The sequence below is a fragment of the Malaya genurostris genome, chromosome 1 (genome assembly GCF_030247185.1).
Source record: "Malaya genurostris strain Urasoe2022 chromosome 1, Malgen_1.1, whole genome shotgun sequence".
In the NCBI taxonomy this organism is placed as follows: domain Eukaryota; kingdom Metazoa; phylum Arthropoda; class Insecta; order Diptera; family Culicidae; genus Malaya; species Malaya genurostris.
Window position 1 is genome coordinate 153,157,569 of NC_080570.1, and position 17,464 is coordinate 153,175,032.

Consider the following 17,464-nt stretch of genomic DNA (forward strand, 5'->3'; position numbering starts at 1 on the left):
TACCGGATTCCGGTTAGTTTTCAAGCTTATTTAGAAAGGATGTTCATATAAATTTAGCGAAGTTCCAGAAAATTGCAAAAAAATGAGCAGCAATTTCAAAACCACCACCACTTATTAGCAACTAACTAGCAACAAATTATCTACTGGGTTTCGATTTGCTTTTCAGTTTTTTTCAACGAGGGATGCTTCGTTTACTTCGTATAAACTTAGCGAAGTACTCAGAAAAATGCAAAATGAATGAGCGACAAATTCAAAATTACCGTAACTAATTAGCAACTAATAAGCAACAAATTGTCTACTGAATTTCTATTTGCTTTTGAGTTTTTTTTTACGAGGGATGTTTCGTTTATTTCGTATGAACTTGGCAAAGTACTCAAAAAAATACCAAAATGGAAGAGCAATAAATTCAAAATTACGATAACTAATTTGCAACTAACTAGCCACAAATTATCCACTGGAATTCGATTTGTTTTCATGCTTATTTGTGAGGGGTGCTTCATTAACTTAACGAAGTACTCGAAAAAAAAAAGAAATTGAGCAACAAATTTCAAATTTCTGTTACTAATTAGAAACTAACTAGCAACAAATTATTCACCTATTTGCGCTGTCATTTGTTTTCTTGAGTACTTCGCCAAATTCGCACCGGTTCCGGTTAGTTTTCAAGCTTATTTAGAAAGGGTGCTTCATTAACTTCATATAAATTTAGCGAAGTTCTAGAACCACCATAACTAATTAGCAACTTAAAAGCAACAAATTATCTACAGGGTTTCGAATTGCTTTTTCACGAGGGGTGTTTCGTTTACTTCGTATGAACTTTGTGAAATACTAAAAAAAATACAAAAATGGATGAGCAACAAATTCAAAATTACCGTAACTAATTAGCAACTAACCAGCAACTTCATAGTCCCGAACGTGAATAAGTTTACGACATACTGATCGTTTCCCAGTTAGTAATTATCTAGGGGTTCGGCTACAAATGACGGTTATGAACTGAGCGTACATGACTGTTTTCATTTTTTTCTAATTTTTACGTTTCGTTTTCGTCTCACCAGTGCTTAGCAGTCTACATGCGAAGAAAGTTGGTTTAAAATGTGGAAGAGTGCTACCAATTTTGAATGCGAATTGACGCTAAATGCGTCAATAATAAAATTGGAAGATGCCATTTTCGGCATTGCTAGACTTTTACGATTGATAGCGAAGCCAGATTTCTGGACCGGACCACACATAACTGGTGGAATCGGTAGAACTGCAGTAGATAATCGTAAAAAAAGTTATGATTTCTGCAGGAGCTAGCTAGCCCAATTTGAGGTTTCATCAACAGCTGAGTGGTCGTTTTATGGAGTTTAAACTAGAACTGGAGACTGGAAGCTTTTGTAATAAAAAAAAATGCTTGGAATCGCCATCCAATCATAAAAAAACAATCGTTAGCTCCAACAGAACCGATTCCGAAAAAAAATGGCACGACCAGGTTTTTGACTCCCCGCGCGTCAAGGCCAAATTTATCCATATTTCAACTAATTTATTAAGGCAGAGAGAGAGAGCAAGAGAAATAAACCTCCGCAACTGCGGCGACGTTTCGAGTCTTATCAGAACACCGCCATTGCCATGGACCGATCTTCAAACCGATCCCCGGGACCAAGGAAAATCTTATAATTTATGACTGTTTTAAGCTAAAATTTGCACCCCGCTCGGATTAGCTTGGGGCCGCCGCCGCCGCCGCCCCGGGACCGCGGATGATTTCCATTCTGATGTTTCGGGTTTCCCCTCACCGTCTGTCCGTTTTCTTCGTCCCCGAGTGTCCAAACGAGAGACACTCACTCAGGAGACAAAGCGACATGAAAATGATCATCTTTCTCTCTATCTCTCTCTCTTTCCTATCTCGTAGGAACACTTGGGATGTACGACGATAAACCCTTTCCAGAGCCCAGACGACTCGTGGCTTTCGGTCCTTTGTTTTCCTGTCGGGTCGAAACCCACTGATGATGATGATGATGATTGTACACGTATGTGCGGAGTCATCCCGGCCGCCACCACCACCACCACCACCGCCACTGCCCCTCTATCTCGATCGCCCGGATTTATAGCCCCCGTGAAGCGCTCAGTGGTTGGCGGGAGGTGAAAGAAAAAACGGGGGGCAAAAGGTATGGACGGCGCGCGTCCATTATAATACCATATACATTTGTAATACTTTATATAGTGTTGTTTTTTTTTATCATCCTTTCGTTCATCTCTTCTGATCCGATTGCTCTGACTCGGTGGTTTTTTTTTTGCTTCACTCGTTTTTAAAATTTCCCCGTCCTTTTTTTTAAAGTCATTCGGAGATTTTTATTTCCATCAGTCTTCTTTCGCTCTTTGCTTCCTTCGTATTTATTTTTTTTCGGAGCTTCGAACTTCACGGCAGCAATAGGCAGCAGCAGCAGCAGCATCGCGCCTGGACAAATACATGGAAATGCGGAGATATAATTTGAGGCAGAAGATGATGATGGACTTAAGGTGATTGTACCTTCTTCTACTTCTACTTCTTAGTGGCTCCAGTGAGGGGCCCATCAGACCTCTTTCCGGGCTGCTGCTGTTGCTGTTGAGGTTTGCCTCAACTAACTTGGACTGCTTCTTCTACTCCGGGTCCGCCGGAGAGCTTCGCCTTTTCGGTACAGTTTGTTTTCTTAGCTGTTATTACTATGATTGTTTCTGGTCTATAATCTGGCTATGCATAAACAGCGTAGCTCACCGAATAACCTGACATACGAACGGGATCCCGGCTTAGAATGGATCTCTCGTCGTGGATCCCGCGATTTGGGTCGATACGGACACGCAACGCGCGAACCGTGATCGTTCTTATGATCGGCGGACCACCAAGAGAAGCACACACACCTGGTAATCATAGAGGGCCTTGTTGTCACGCGAACGGATCCGTTGCCGTTGACGACGACGACAACAATCGACCGTATCTCTATTTAGGGGGAAGGAGGATATTTTTGGGCGAAGCCAATTACACCCGCTGACACACGGAGAAATGATGGATCCCCATTTATGTCAAAAACCGACACCGACACTTTTTGGGATGGCAGCAGCCCCCATCAATCGAGCGAAACCGATCGAATTCGCTTTTTGTTTTCCTTCTTCTCTACTTTTCACTCTGACCCATCGGTAAAGTAGACGGTGATGATGAGCGGCCATCAGCTCCGGGCTCCCCTGATTGCTTGTTGGTTGGGAGGGAGGGGGATGACGAAGCGAAAATGACCCGCAAAAAAAAAAAAGACAAGGGTGCGCGCTTCTCGTAGGTATGTAAAACTAGTTCCAACGTTCCAACGTCAGCGACGAAGCTGACGAGATTGGTTTTTTTTCTGCTGGAAGGGAAAAGGAACAGGGACGGGAGGAATGTGACGATCAACAACGGGAGAAAGGTTGGTTACCACGAACGGGGACAACACACACTCACACATACTCTGATTCATTGGATTTGGGGAGCAGTCGAGAGTAGTGAAGTGCTTGAACTACAACAACAACAACAACAACAACAATGAAAAATAAAACGGAATTCTGAGCAGCTTTCGGTCAAAGATTGTACCTTTGGATTGAAGTAGGTCGCTCAAGAGCGTAAATACTGGTTGAAGATCGTTGGTTGGTACACCACTTTTGCGCACCGTTGGTAGGAAGGTAGGTCTTTGATCCCTGGGATTCACGGTTTCGTTCAAATAGGAACCCGTTCTGGGGCCAAACTTTTTTTTTTTTGAGATGGCTGACCCCGGCCTGTCATCGCGTCATACCGTTTCGATCTACAAAATCGGAAATCCATCCATTTGCAAAGAAATTGTTGAGATATTTTTGAAACTAAATCAAAACAAAGATTCTAATTTGACATAGTGCTCACAGGTTCACATCACATGCCTCACTTTCCTCCCAGTCAAACAATAGTTCTAAAAAATATTACTAAGGGATTCCTTAGAAAACTTTTCTTTGAATTTTGAACAAGAACGTTTACATGCACATGTAAATTAGCATACATTTTTCAGTTAACGCAGCTTTGAGTCAAATTTAGAAGAATTTTTCCGTTTTGCCTTTCTCATATAGAAAGGCTATACAATCACTAGAAAACCGACTTTTCATATATCATTCGACTCAGCTCGACGAACTGCGCAAATGTCTCTGTGTGTGTGTGTGTGTGTGTGTGTGTGTGTGTGTGTGTGTGTGTGTGTGTGTGTGTGTGTGTGTGTGTGTGTGTGTGTGTGTGTGTGTGTGTGTGTGTGTGTGTGTGTGTGTGTGTGTGTGTGTGTAACAAAAATATGCATTCTCGGAGACGGCTGAACCGATTTTCACAATCTAAAAATTTAAAATGAAAAGTCTCATGGTCCCATAGCCTGGTATTGAATTTCATCCCGATCCGGCTTCCGGTTCCGGAGATATAGGATGATATGTAGCCAAACTCACTTTTTTTCAGAGATGCCACAACCGATTTTCACAAACTTAGATTCAACTAAAAGGACTAACAATCCCCCATAGCAGCCTGCTATTGAATTTTATTTGGATCCGACTTCCGGTTCCGGAGTTACGCGGTAATATGTGAAAATTAGAGAAAAAGTGTGCACCCATTTTTCTCTGAAACGACTCAACCGATCTAAGATTCAAGTGAAAGGTTTTATAGTTTCCTAAAAATTTCTAGAACATTTCATCCGGATCCGTCTTCCGGTTCCGGAACTAAAGTGTGAAAGGTGGAAAATTACCAATTTTATTAGTAGTTTTTCACAAACGATGGTCAAAAACAGGTACAAATCCCATAAAACTGTCTGATAAATTCTTCTAGCTACCAAGCTCTGCAGGTAGTTTGTGGACATAAAAACTTATTTCGACACTACTGAACCCCTCCTTTTCCTGTTTCGGAAGCACCGAAAGTGGCGAAGAAAAACTAGAAAAATTGAACTCACTTCGATTTCTCTGTGATGCTTGAACCGATTTTCACAAGTCATAATTTGAATTGAAGCTCATATTATCTTTAAAATTACTGTGAAATTTCATCCGGATTCGACTTCCGGTTCCGCAGTTACGGGGCGGCGAGTATCAAAGTTTTCAAATCGCCATATAGATTGACAATATGTACAACACCGAAAGAAGAAAAAAAAAAACACAAAACGTACGATGCGTGCTTTGTTCTACTGCGTACACGCTATGAAGAAATCGAAACGGTTACGGATGTCTGCTACTGGTGTGTGATATTGGTAAAAGACGGTGCAGCGGTTGATAAAAATTTTAGCTATTCTATGATAAGTGCGACCGAAAGAATAGACGAATGTCATTAAATTCAAATTTATTTGAAAAAATATGCAATTTTCACAGCCAATAGTGCAGTAATACCGTTTTAGTTGTGTAGTGATGTCAATAATAATAATAATAATAATAATCCTACATGTTTTATGCTGCTGATTCATGCTGTTTAGCTTCACTTACATCTGCAGAAGTAACAGAAACGCAGCTTCGCTTCGTTTGTTAGATTTCGTGTAATTGGTTTAATCGAAATGAGGCATGAGATAGTAAGTCTAGGTTTAACTAGGTTCAAAACTGTTCCAATTTGTAGGTCATATTTGTTGCTGGCAAACAAACCAACTTCCGCTATACCGGTCATCTGAATCCGGTTTCGGAAGAATTGGAAATGGTGATTAAAAACTGCAAAAGGGTCTCACTCGCTCTCTTTCAAGATGGCCACATCGATTTTCACAAACTTATAGGTTCAAAGAAAAAGTCTTACGGTTTCATACGGAATTCCTAAATTTGTTGTGGATATTACTTCCGGTTCCGGAACTACAGGGTAAACAGGATTTGTAGAGTTTGTTAGATCAGGTCCGAACAAACTTTCCTATTTCTGTTCATTGAACAGTTGTTTTAGCGTTATGAGTAATAATAGAAAGGCATAATTACACCACTAGGTGGATTAAAACAGGTTTTTTTGCATTGTCGCTCTAAATGACGGTTAAAGATTCTGAACAATCTGTTGCTAGTTAGTTACGGTAGTTTTGAATTTGTTGCTCAATTTAAAACAAAAATTGTTCGTACTTAGTTAAGTTTATATGAAGTTAACGAAGCATCTCTCCTAAATAAGCTTGCAAGCAATTCGAAACCTAGTGAATAATTTGTCGCTTATTAGTTGCAAAATTAGTTACGGTAGTTTTGAATTTGTTGCTCAAGTTAAAAAAATAGAAAAAAATTTAGCAACTAATTAAAAATTATCTTACATATCTTATACCAAGTATCCATTGGGTTTCGATTTGTTTTCAAGCTTATTCAGGAAGGATACTTCGTTAACTTCGGATGAGCTTGGCGAAGTACGAAAAAATTTTATAAACAAGTTAAGCAACAAATTCAAAACTTGATTTTGTTTGTTATCAAGCTTATTAGGGGAGCTTCTTCGTTAACTTCATATGAACTAAGCGAAGTACTTAAAACATACAATAAAGCGAATTGACACATACACTTTCTCGTATACTTTACTCACATATCATCTCACCCATCTGGTTTCACATGAAAACGACACAACCTCACAAAATGAATTGGATGAACATCGTTTGACAGTTATCAGTGGTTTGCTCATATGTTCAGTCTGTATTATTTTATTCTATTCTACAATATTCTATCTCATTCCACAGTATTCCATGGTACACAAACCACCAATAAACGTCAAAGATGGACTGCATGTACCGTTCGTTTGATGTCATCGTGTGAAACCCAATTGGGATACGTTCACTCCATTTAATTTCCACTGCACACTGGTAATAAGGGCCGGTAGTATGAAAATGAAACATAAAACAGAGCTCAGTTAAGCTCTGCCGGTCTCTCCCAACCCCGGATGTTTGGAGCGTAATGCAATCAACATCTTATTCAAATCGTTCCATATCTTATTCATTAAATTCAATAATTAGGCTAAAGCTGTAACATATATCTATTCTAAATTCTAACTCTAATTGATTGTATCTGATGATGTTTGCAATACCATCAAGCCCACCAACCACGGGAGGGATGTTCATAAATATATTGGATCCGAACCTCAACCCGTTGCATATTTCAGTTCTAACTTTTATCCGATTCCAATACATTATTAATACATGAATAGCCATTTCAAAGGGATTTTATTATAGTTTGTCGTGGATATAAAATGAAATCATTTCGCAAAAGAGATTTAACAAATTCATAGAATAATAGTTACTTTGATATCACAATTCAGATCCAAATCCGGATCAACGCATGAGCTTAATCAAAAATGGAATGATAGGAGAAGAAATTGTAAAATACGCAGGGAGTAGAGTCGGGATTTGTATAGAGATTGGAAATGAACTATAAATAGAATTGGGATAATAATTACATATTGCGACTCGGAATCAAGCTATCTCAATCCTGCTTCGAAATCTTTTCCTATACGGATAGAATTCTTCTGCGGATCACGGATACCAGGAACCACATAATTATGAAATCCAGGTGATTCTAAATGAGCTTTTCGCCAAGTTTCAGTTTATGAACTAGGTTTCCACAAACACGTAACTTCAAAAGATTTTCTTTATTGCTTTGAATCGGAGAAAATTCGTCTATTGTTTGTTATTGACATTAACAGAAATATGTACGACCGAGTGTCATATACCATTCGAATTAGTTCGTTGAGATTAGAGAATGCCTGCTTGTATGTATGTAAGAATGTGAAAGTATGTAGGAGTGTAGTGGTTTGTGTGAGTGTATATTTAAAAAGAATAGTCGCGGCTTAACCGATTTTCACAACCGTAGAGTCAAGTGGAAGGTCCTATGACTGAACAGCCAGCTTTTAAGTTTCATTCGAATCCGAGTTCCGGTTGGGGAATTACGCATTGTTGAGTGTGGTAGGTTGAAAAAAGTACCCATTTTAATTACTGCACAAAAAAGAGTAAAATATAACAAATCTGTAATTGAATCATTGATATATCCGAGTCCTAACCAATCAATGTCTAATTCGTGATCAATATTCGGTTTTGGATGGACCGGAAGCAGTGATCAAGACCTTATAAAGAGGAATTCCTATCGATTTCTCAGTGATAGCTAGAAAGGGATTGCTATTGAAATGTTCCAGTTGATATTCCAAAATCATGAGAAATCGCGATCAACAAATGAAGTTTACCTTTCATATTTTAAAAAGACTACGAACGCAAAATCTGTTAGCAATACGTTTGAAACCATTATCGTGAATTATTTTTATATCGTTCTATATTTTAGTTTACCTGTCCTGCCATTGTATGCCGGTACTCTACAGGCAAAGTTCCACAACATTTTTCTGTTCACAACTTAATAAAGGCAAGAAAATTGAAACAAAAAATTTTTTCGGATCACAATCGCTATAATCTCTGCAAGATCGCATGAAAGACGGTCTTCCCAAAATCTTCAAAACATATTTCGAAGGCGAAGTTTTACATGAAAATTTGTAGTTATTGTTTAACAGGGTTTTCTTCCGGCAAATCTCACATATGTTCGATTCGCACAGAAGTTAAACAAATTTCAAAGATATAAGGAGGTTGCGAAGAACATTGCGCCGCCGAAGTATTTTGTGAGAAAATGGGCACCGAGACTGTATCATTTTCCAATGAAAGTGGTAAGCCAACGCGAGTGAAAGTTGTAAATAGAACTACAGAGAAACATCAAAATTTCAACCGTTTTCCTCACGAAGACTTGCAGGCATTAAAGCCTGATTTGAATCTTAGTTTTAAGAAGGTAAAACTAAGTCTGGTTCCTACCACACTCAACAATCCGTAATTCTGGAACCGGAACTCGGATCCGAATGAAATTCAATAGCTGGTGGTGGAATCATAGGACCTTCCATTTGACTTGAAGTTTGTAGCGATTCTAACCAAAACACTTTCTAATTCTATATGCGGTATTGAAAATCGAATCCACATGAGCTGCACGAATGGCGATCATTTTAACCAAGACGCTATTCCTATGCTAAATTCGGATTGAAGTTTGAATGACATAAGAATTTCAATCTTAGTACAGATCTCAGAACTGCGAATAGGATCCAGCTGGAACGGAATTGGGAATTTGATTTCCATTACAATGAAGACTTCACCCGTTTTAAAGTAACGTATAAATGGAATCTGTAACCAATTATTTTTATAATTATTTGCATTCTGTAAGTTAGTCTGGAAAAGATTTTCTCTGACTTTATATAAAGTCCGTGTTAATATCCATTCACTAGAAAAGCACTACGAAAAATTGAAGGACTCATCGCATTGATTCAGTGGAACTTCTGTTCAAAGCAAATTTCCTTCCTTCACGAATCACTATCAAAATTCTAATCGAAAATTCGATTTGGTTTAGAACTGCAATTCAGAATAGAAGGACAGCAATAATACTAAGATCTGCGCTGCCATATTAAGACTGTTAAGAGCAATTTATAACCGATTCTGGGGTTCCGGGTTCAATTTTACTGGGTATAATTGAAGTTCTTTACTCGAGAAGGCTTCCCAGATAACCATTCCAGGTATTAGTAAGGTATGTACGAATACGACAGATAATACCTTCCGAAGAATCTGTTCCAATCTTGGTATGAAAGAAATTGATGTTCAGCATGTCCAAAAACAAGATCTATGATTGTTATTGGTTGCAAACTGATCAAGAACAAGTTGTAGAAACAAAGTATGTTATTTAGGTGCCCATCGCTAGTGATTACCTAACTCATAAGATGTGTTTTGTCAATCCCACCGGAGGTATCTTTCAATACTGCTATTGGTCAAGTTTTTTTATGGGCAACTATTGAAATGTAATGGCTAGGAAATTTTACAACATTTTCATAGGTTACGGATTAGATGGGTAAAATAGGCCTCAATCGTTAGAAACAATTGAATTGTTTCACTTTCAAATAATAGTTCTTTTGATATGTAATTTGCTTCATTTTTTATTAGTTAATGTAAAAAGTTGACAAAAATTACGCAGATCAAGGAATAATAATCTGTTTTAAACTTTTTGCATTTGTAATTTGGACTTGCTTAAAGCATCTAAATTTCAATTCAGTGTTATTTCGCATGAATTTCCATTGACGAAAACCTAGACATTGGAAAATTCATGTCGACTTACGACGTACAAATCCGTCACCAGTAGACAAAACGGTATTGAACTAGAAACCATCCTCCTGTTGTAAACGAGCCAAGACCCATTCGTTCAGTTTACGTGTAATTCCGAAAGCACAACCGTAAAGTGCCAGTTGGTCCTTCAGCCTGCACACGTTACCGTGCTGCGACCCTCCTCAATGTGCACCAACACAACCACCGGTAACGCCAGGAGCAGGATATCGAACGAATACACATCGTATGTCAAGCAAGGGGAATAACACAGGACATATCGTCGTTTATTCAAATTGTTCCCAACAGCAAGTAAAAAAAGCAGAGGGAAGCGAGACGGCAAAAAGAAAGTCCCAAATTGCATTCATCTTTATTACTGGACCATCATCAACCGAACAAAAAAAAAACACGAACCGAAAGATTTGGATGCTGGTGAAGAATGTTTTGGATTTACTGCAGGTGTGCAGAAAAATTTCTCTGAGCATGACCGAAAAAAAAGTAACGACGAACCCTCAGCCGTCTACAGCGGCGCAGTCGCAGTGCTATATCCTAGCTCAGTTTGGGCTTTGTCCTTTTTCAACGAATGCGTTTGTGTGTATTGGTGTGAAAGGACCTTTAGCATTTCGTTTGTATTGGTGGTTACACTAGGAAGTATTCTAAACAAATCTAGAGGTTATGTTACCGGAATTGGCTAAACTTTACAGACTGAATTTATACTGATTACACAAATTAAAGAAAAAATTGTTCGACTTACCGGAAGCGGTGTCAATAAGCGCGCTGAAAATCAAGACAGATGCGAGAAACTTAATCCACAGTCCTTCCAGTCCGACCGCCGTCAAAGCGGACGATCTTCCGCGGGTGGTCGAAAACAACCACATAGTTGCAGTGCGGCGAAAACTCCGTTTTCCGCGTATAGTTTCTTGTTTGCTCCGGTTGGTCCAAATCCTTACGATAGCAACTTTATATTGCGTCACCTTGGTGGTCCCACAACACACAATTACTCAATCATTCGTTATTTTTTTATTTTTTGGTTGCACTACACTTTCTTGCACTTTTTTTCTCTCAATAAAATAGAAAACCATGGAGCAACGAATAAACTTCAAACAAGGTTTAATTCATCCATTTGTACGCCGTCCTGTATTTCCGTTCCCCCCGCGTGCGGAGATCTCACACTCCGATTCATCCGCATACGCAAAGCGCATTAAACATGCCCCGAATGACACTCATTGTTGCAATCCTTCCCGATTTCACCACTCATCGCGCGGGTAACGATTGTAGATCCTAGGAGGCACGTTGCCAACACTTCAGCTTTTGCATACAACAGCAAATCAAAATCATCGAACAATTTTCACTAATAATCTCAGCAATCGCACTATTTTTTTTGCAGTTGGCCGTTTTTCCTCTAGCTTCCTTTGTGTTACATTGCCTTGCACTCAGAATTCAACCCACGAATCTTTTCCAGCCATCCTCTCTCTCTCTCTCTTACTTCATTTCATCCGTTGTGCACTATTTTTTTCTTCACATTTCCTTTGACACAAAACAGTCCTTTTTCCCGTAAGTAAGCAAGGACATCCGCAAACGAGACACCAACCGATATTACCGTAACGTAACAAAACTGCAAAATCCTTTCGCTTACGATCACCGTGCCGTGTGTTGGCACAATCTCAATCTTAATTTATCAATCAATCAATCAATGATATTCAGAAGAACTGGAGACTTTCTTGTAACGGAACACAAAAGCACAGCAAAATTCGACCACTGAGCGCACGGAGCATGTGCATTCACACTCGCGTCTCGATACACTTTGAGCAGGACTTGTTTTCCTAGAACACACAAACACCCGTGCCTGGCTGGCGGAACCGTAACCCGCAACGAGAGCGAACGAGAGAGAGATAGAGTGAGCGGGAGATCGAGAAACCAGTAACCACCGCCGGTTGACTGATGCCTGACTACCCTTGCGCCGAACAAAGACAGCAAACGTTGGGAATGGAAAATGCAAAATGGCTGATGCAGTATTGCTACGCGTGGCTACGATCGAAATGTGGTTCGAATGTTTTTTTCAACCCCGGGATCCGCCAAATCTAATGAAAATGGCGATCAATTGCGATACGATTATGCATACTGCAATCAAAAAATCGACTCCAGAGGAAAATGTTACCGTTTGAACGTGGGAAATTTGCTGGATCTACTTGCAATCAACGAAAATTTTTACGATCAAAAGAGAATGAAACAAATTCAGCAAAGGTGGAAGCGAGCAAGCAATATAATGGCGATAAACCAGTTTGGGCTGTCCAAGGGGCCACCGAACTTCAAATCAGAGCAAATAGAAAAAAACTATTGAATTTTAATCATGTTTGCCAACCATACTCTTCATAACAAAACATGTTTGTTTTTTCTTCAACCATCAAACTCACGCTTTGAAGCACCCCTCGTTCGATCAGAACCAGTTTGTACCCGTTGCCCGATCGTGCCTTTTACCCATAGCGAGAGGTTTGCGCTTCAAACGATTGCATGGTAGTGTGCGTAAGCACGGCACTATGGTAAACGTTTTTTCTTTCTTTTCGGCGGTTTGCGTGTCCTGGAACTTGGAACTACATGCTACCGATCCGTTGAGGAGCATAGTTCCTACTTTTCCGTTCAGGGCAAACAGAAATGTGGTGCTGGTTAGACGAAAAACGTACTTTGCTTGCTTGATTCAGGGGATCGTTTATGAATAAGCATTGGCATGAGAATTCCGATCATGAGAGCATGCATGGATTTTGAAACGTCGTACAGTTCTTCGTATGCCAGCAAGACCCAGTCTCATGTAGTCCCAAATGTAGTTAGTATTCCATTAGCGAGTTGGTAACTCCATTCCGGGAATGCTGAAGTTTTAAAAGGCAAAACCCAAGATCGAGTAGTGACCACCTTGTCGAGTCGAGCGAGCGAGATTGCGATAGAGTTCATTCAAAATCCAAATGCGCTAGTACAACCACCGTCGCACGCACACAATCACAGGATTGAACCCCGTTTCGATGAATTGGTGTGTTATATTTGCTGACTATAGCTTTGTGCAAGGTGGTTATATCGGGGTTGCTTGTGTGTTGATGCATGCATAGCAGCCCTTACACGTGACAATATTATTGTCAATCCAAAGTATTGTCAATAGTGATGTCTGATTTTTCGAATTAATCGATTATTAGGTATTCGATTAATAATGGAGGAGTCGATTAGATTAATCGATTAACAATGACCACTAATCGATTAGTGTCACTAATCGATCAAAATAATCGAAGATTTCAATCTGTATTTCGAATATTCGACATCTTAAGATATTTTTAATAAATAAAAATTCAATGTTTCATCGGGCTATTTCGGATTATTTATAATGCAGAATAGTTTAATAAAGAATATATGTTATAATATATTTAGGAATATATGTTATAATATATTTAGGAATATATGTTATAATATATTTAGGAATATATGTTATAATCACCCCGATTCTGTATTTCGTTCGAACCAGATTGTTTCGATCGAATACGAAATTTGGCATTCTGTAGCTCGATCAAGTTCGAGTTTTCCATACAAAAGCATCACTCGATCGAATTAGAGAATGCAAATTTTTACATTCGTTCGACAAAATCCGATTCGATCGAAATACAGAATAGGGGTGAATATATATTCGTCTAGGAAAACCATACATTCTCGTCCACCGATTGCAAAAAAAGTAACATGTCGATGTGCGGGCCAGACAAGCGGTTTCTCAAGCGCGTTACCAACTGCCCTGCCCTTGAGAATAGACGCTCAGAGGGCACTGATGTAGCAGAAAGAGACAAGTATTTTGTGGCCACTTTGTACATTTCAGGATGCTGCTCCTTTATGCCTTCCCATACTTCAAACGGATTTTGCAGTCGTGGCGATTCTGGTGTATTCAGATACATTTTCACCTCCGTTGGGAGCCCTCCTGTATTTTCTGGAACATATTTTTTCATATTGTCTGCTACTAAACTGTCATGGAATGACCAAATATCGGTGCCGGTCGTGCCAGCTGAAGTAACCGGGTAAGTTTGTTCTTCTGCAGATTTCTCTTGGCTAACTCTTCTAATTTGTTCCTTGACGATATCGCCTGAAATGGTAACAGATATTACAAATTCAGTTTACATTAAGAATGTAATCATTCACTTGTCCATGAAACAGCATTAGAAGCTGCCAATGCACTTTCAAAATGCAATTTCTTGAAGCGAGGATCCAAGAAGGTTGACATCGCCAATAACTTCATTTTTTCGACATTCTTAAAATATTTGTCCAAATAAAAAAGTATGTTCGCTTTTAGTGAGACTGCTTCCATACATTCGGGATTCAAAGATGTGTAGCTCTGAAATTACGAAAAAAAAACTTGAATTTTCTATCATGAAATAATCGTTTTTTTCTTTTTACCAGCTTCAGCATTCGAACAATCGGAATGACTTTACTACATGTTACATATTGTTCGCCAGACATTTCCATCATGACACTCATGAGGGGTTTGAGTACGCTGCAAACTTCTCGAAGAATCAAAATTTCGCCTCCTGATAGCATTGTCGGCCCCTTCGGCATTGCAAGTAGCACTTGAGAAATGAATCTGGTCATCAAGAGAAAGCGTTCGATCATCAAAGTGATGGAATTCCATCTTGTTCTGACGTCTAAGATTAATGCGAGACAGCAACCTTCTTTGGTTCCATCTTGCATTTGATATTCACGAAGCAACCTCGATGCAACTTCGCTTGCTTTGAAAAATTTTATTACTGTTTTCATTTTTTTGATAATCCGTATCATAGACAATTCCGCTGAAATTTCTGCCTGGGCATCGAGTTCCAAAAAATGAGTTTCTTCTTGTTCTTCAAGTAGAATTTCCTCCTCCTCTTCAATTACTGGTTCCACTCTAGCTCCATACCCTTCTTTATACAGTGGTACCGATTTAGTAGCGATTAAATTAATTGTATGTGCAAAACACGGTAAGTGTTTGCTTTCTCCAAACTCTGCTTTAACGGCAGCAACCATATTCGCCCCATGATCTGTGACTACACAAGTAATTTTATTACAGTCAATATCCCAATCTTCACACATTGAATGAAGTATATGAGCAATATTCGTCGCTGTTCCGGACTGTTCAAAATTAACAACACCGAGAAGGCATGATGACAATTGTGTGCCTGCAATAATTTCACGTTGAATCGTCAGTATTGGTGATTTAAAATTATGATAGTTTAAAGAAGTTTTTGTTTAAATGAAATTCATTTAGTGCTTTGTTGTATATACAATTTTTTTTATGAAGATTTACAAAGTTCAGGAAATTACTTCAGGATTTTCTAAAAATGAGTAATTTCCTAAGATTAGGAAGGGCCTGTTAATGTCGTAACATATACAAGATAAATATTTTTCAACTTGCTTGAGTATGATTCTTACCATCGTAAAAATGACAAGTTATTCCCAAATAACTCTTCACGTGCATCATCTCGGTCCAAATATCCGAGGTAATGCAGACACTTGAAACATTTGAAATCCGAGTTTTCATCAGCATTTTAAGACACTTGTATTTTTTTTCGAGTAGTTCGGTGAACTGGGTCTCTTTGGGAACTTTGTACAAAGGACATATGGTTTTCAGCAAATGCTGAAATCCAGATTTATCCACCGTGCATAGTGGTAGGTTGTCACGACATACCATGTACATTATAGCATCGGTTATACTTTTTCCCTTTTGTCCATCAACTAAAAAAAAAGCTACATTAGATTATGTACAAACAAAAATTAAATCAAATGGTATAAGTCAACCGAATTCCGATTCCAGAAGAGTATATGTATTTTAAAGGGTTTGTGAGTTATGGTATGATTGCAAAGTACTTTAAAATAATTGAAATAGTTCTCGCAATAATTTGATCGTTTAAAGCTAGAATTCGTTTTATAACATGTCTATGAAATATGGACAGTTATGAGTGAAACAGCCGTGTAGTGAGTTTACACACTTCGTTTTGTCGGTTACGTCAAATATAAGATTATGTCTCCCAAACCGGGAATGTTTGACATAATTTCATAACAAACCTAAATTTATCCAAATTCGTTTATAATTTTCGAGAAGTTAAGCCGACAAGAGAAGTGCAATTAGTGGATTACGTAACTCATGCCATAATATCTCCGGAACCAAAAGAGGCAGCCATTTGATCTTCGAACTTGTTCAATGACCAACTAGTAACTTTCATACAAGCCTATGCTTGTTAAAATCGGTTCATCCATCTTTGAAAAAAATTAGCGGGAAAAATATCTGGAAAGTGCTCATAAATACACACAGATATTTTCCGATCTCGTCGAGCTGAGTAGAATAGTATATAACATCATGGGTCACCGAAGCTACGTTCGAAAGTCGGTTTTCCAGAATTTCTAATATCTTTCTATAGAGAAAGTCTAAAAGTTTATAACAATCATGGACCAATTAATCTGAAGTCATTATCGATTAAACTAATAACTATTCGAACACGCATGCTGCCACATTGTCATTCAATGCTTTATTGTAATGAAGATAGTCACATAACTTGGAAAAATTATGTTAAAACGGAAGCATATGACATATTAAATAAAAAGTATAGCCAGTTAGGAATTCATCAATCATTGCAGTTAAAAAACCAATTCAATGAATCACGAGTTTGTTGTTCGAAGAACTCAACTGCCGATCTACGCATTATTGTCCCATACATATAGGAAATATAGAATATGGGACAATTATCCGTAGAGCGGCAGTCAAATACAGTACCAATTTATAGATTTCACTAGATAAAATATACTAGTCATTGTCTAATATTTTACACAAACTAAAAATCGAATAACTGATATAGTAACACCTTAGACATCTATTGCAATGAATATAGATACATTAGATACTGACTGATTATTTGTCCTTAGATTGAATAAAAGAGCAAAAGGGCTAAATTATAAATTTCTGTTGTGCACTTTCGGTTTCTACAGTCCTGATCGTTAGAGTAGTGATATTATCATTATAATTCGAAAATTTTTTTTGCAACGATAATATGTTGTGACATAAACAATTATATCGCATGATTGCTGTCGCACTCACGATTTACACTGGTAGAGAGATAGGCGGTTTTCGTTGTTAATAATTTTCTCATGAAATTAATTACGACACCGGGATATCGGAACAAAATGACTCGGAATTTCATTGCACATTGCAACACAACTATGTAGTGTTTTCGCGTATGTAGCATAAATTTAAAAGTTATCAAGTGTTTCTCTCTTGATAAACATGATTCGTTGCTGTAAAAAAATATGCCTAATACCGTTTGTTGTTATGCGCGTACTGCGCAAATCTCATCGCCGCTTGTTCCAAAGGTACATGTGCCGCCATCGCCAACCAGCCGTCAGAAGAGGTACCA

At 38.5% G+C, this 17,464-nt stretch overlaps 2 protein-coding genes across 2 annotated transcripts in view; both read right to left on the bottom strand.

The window, feature by feature from the left end:
- Positions 1–11,852, bottom strand: part of LOC131426216 (neurogenic locus Notch protein) — a 243,459-nt gene extending 231,607 nt beyond the window's left edge. The window contains exon 1 of the mRNA XM_058588791.1: positions 10,816–11,852. Coding sequence (XP_058444774.1) covers positions 10,816–10,939 — 124 coding nt within the window. The 5' untranslated portion in view covers positions 10,940–11,852. The remainder of the gene's footprint in view (positions 1–10,815) is intronic.
- A 1,685-nt stretch (positions 11,853–13,537) lies between these two features.
- On the bottom strand, positions 13,538–15,189 carry LOC131425465 (E3 SUMO-protein ligase ZBED1-like). The gene is made up of 3 exons (XM_058587413.1): positions 14,481–15,189; positions 14,226–14,418; positions 13,538–14,169 (listed from the first exon to the last, which is right to left on the bottom strand). Exons 1-3 carry the CDS (start codon positions 15,147–15,149, stop codon positions 13,730–13,732), a joined length of 1,302 nt encoding a protein of 433 aa, XP_058443396.1. The 5' UTR covers positions 15,150–15,189; the 3' UTR covers positions 13,538–13,729.
- Between the last annotated feature and the right edge of the window lie 2,275 nt (positions 15,190–17,464).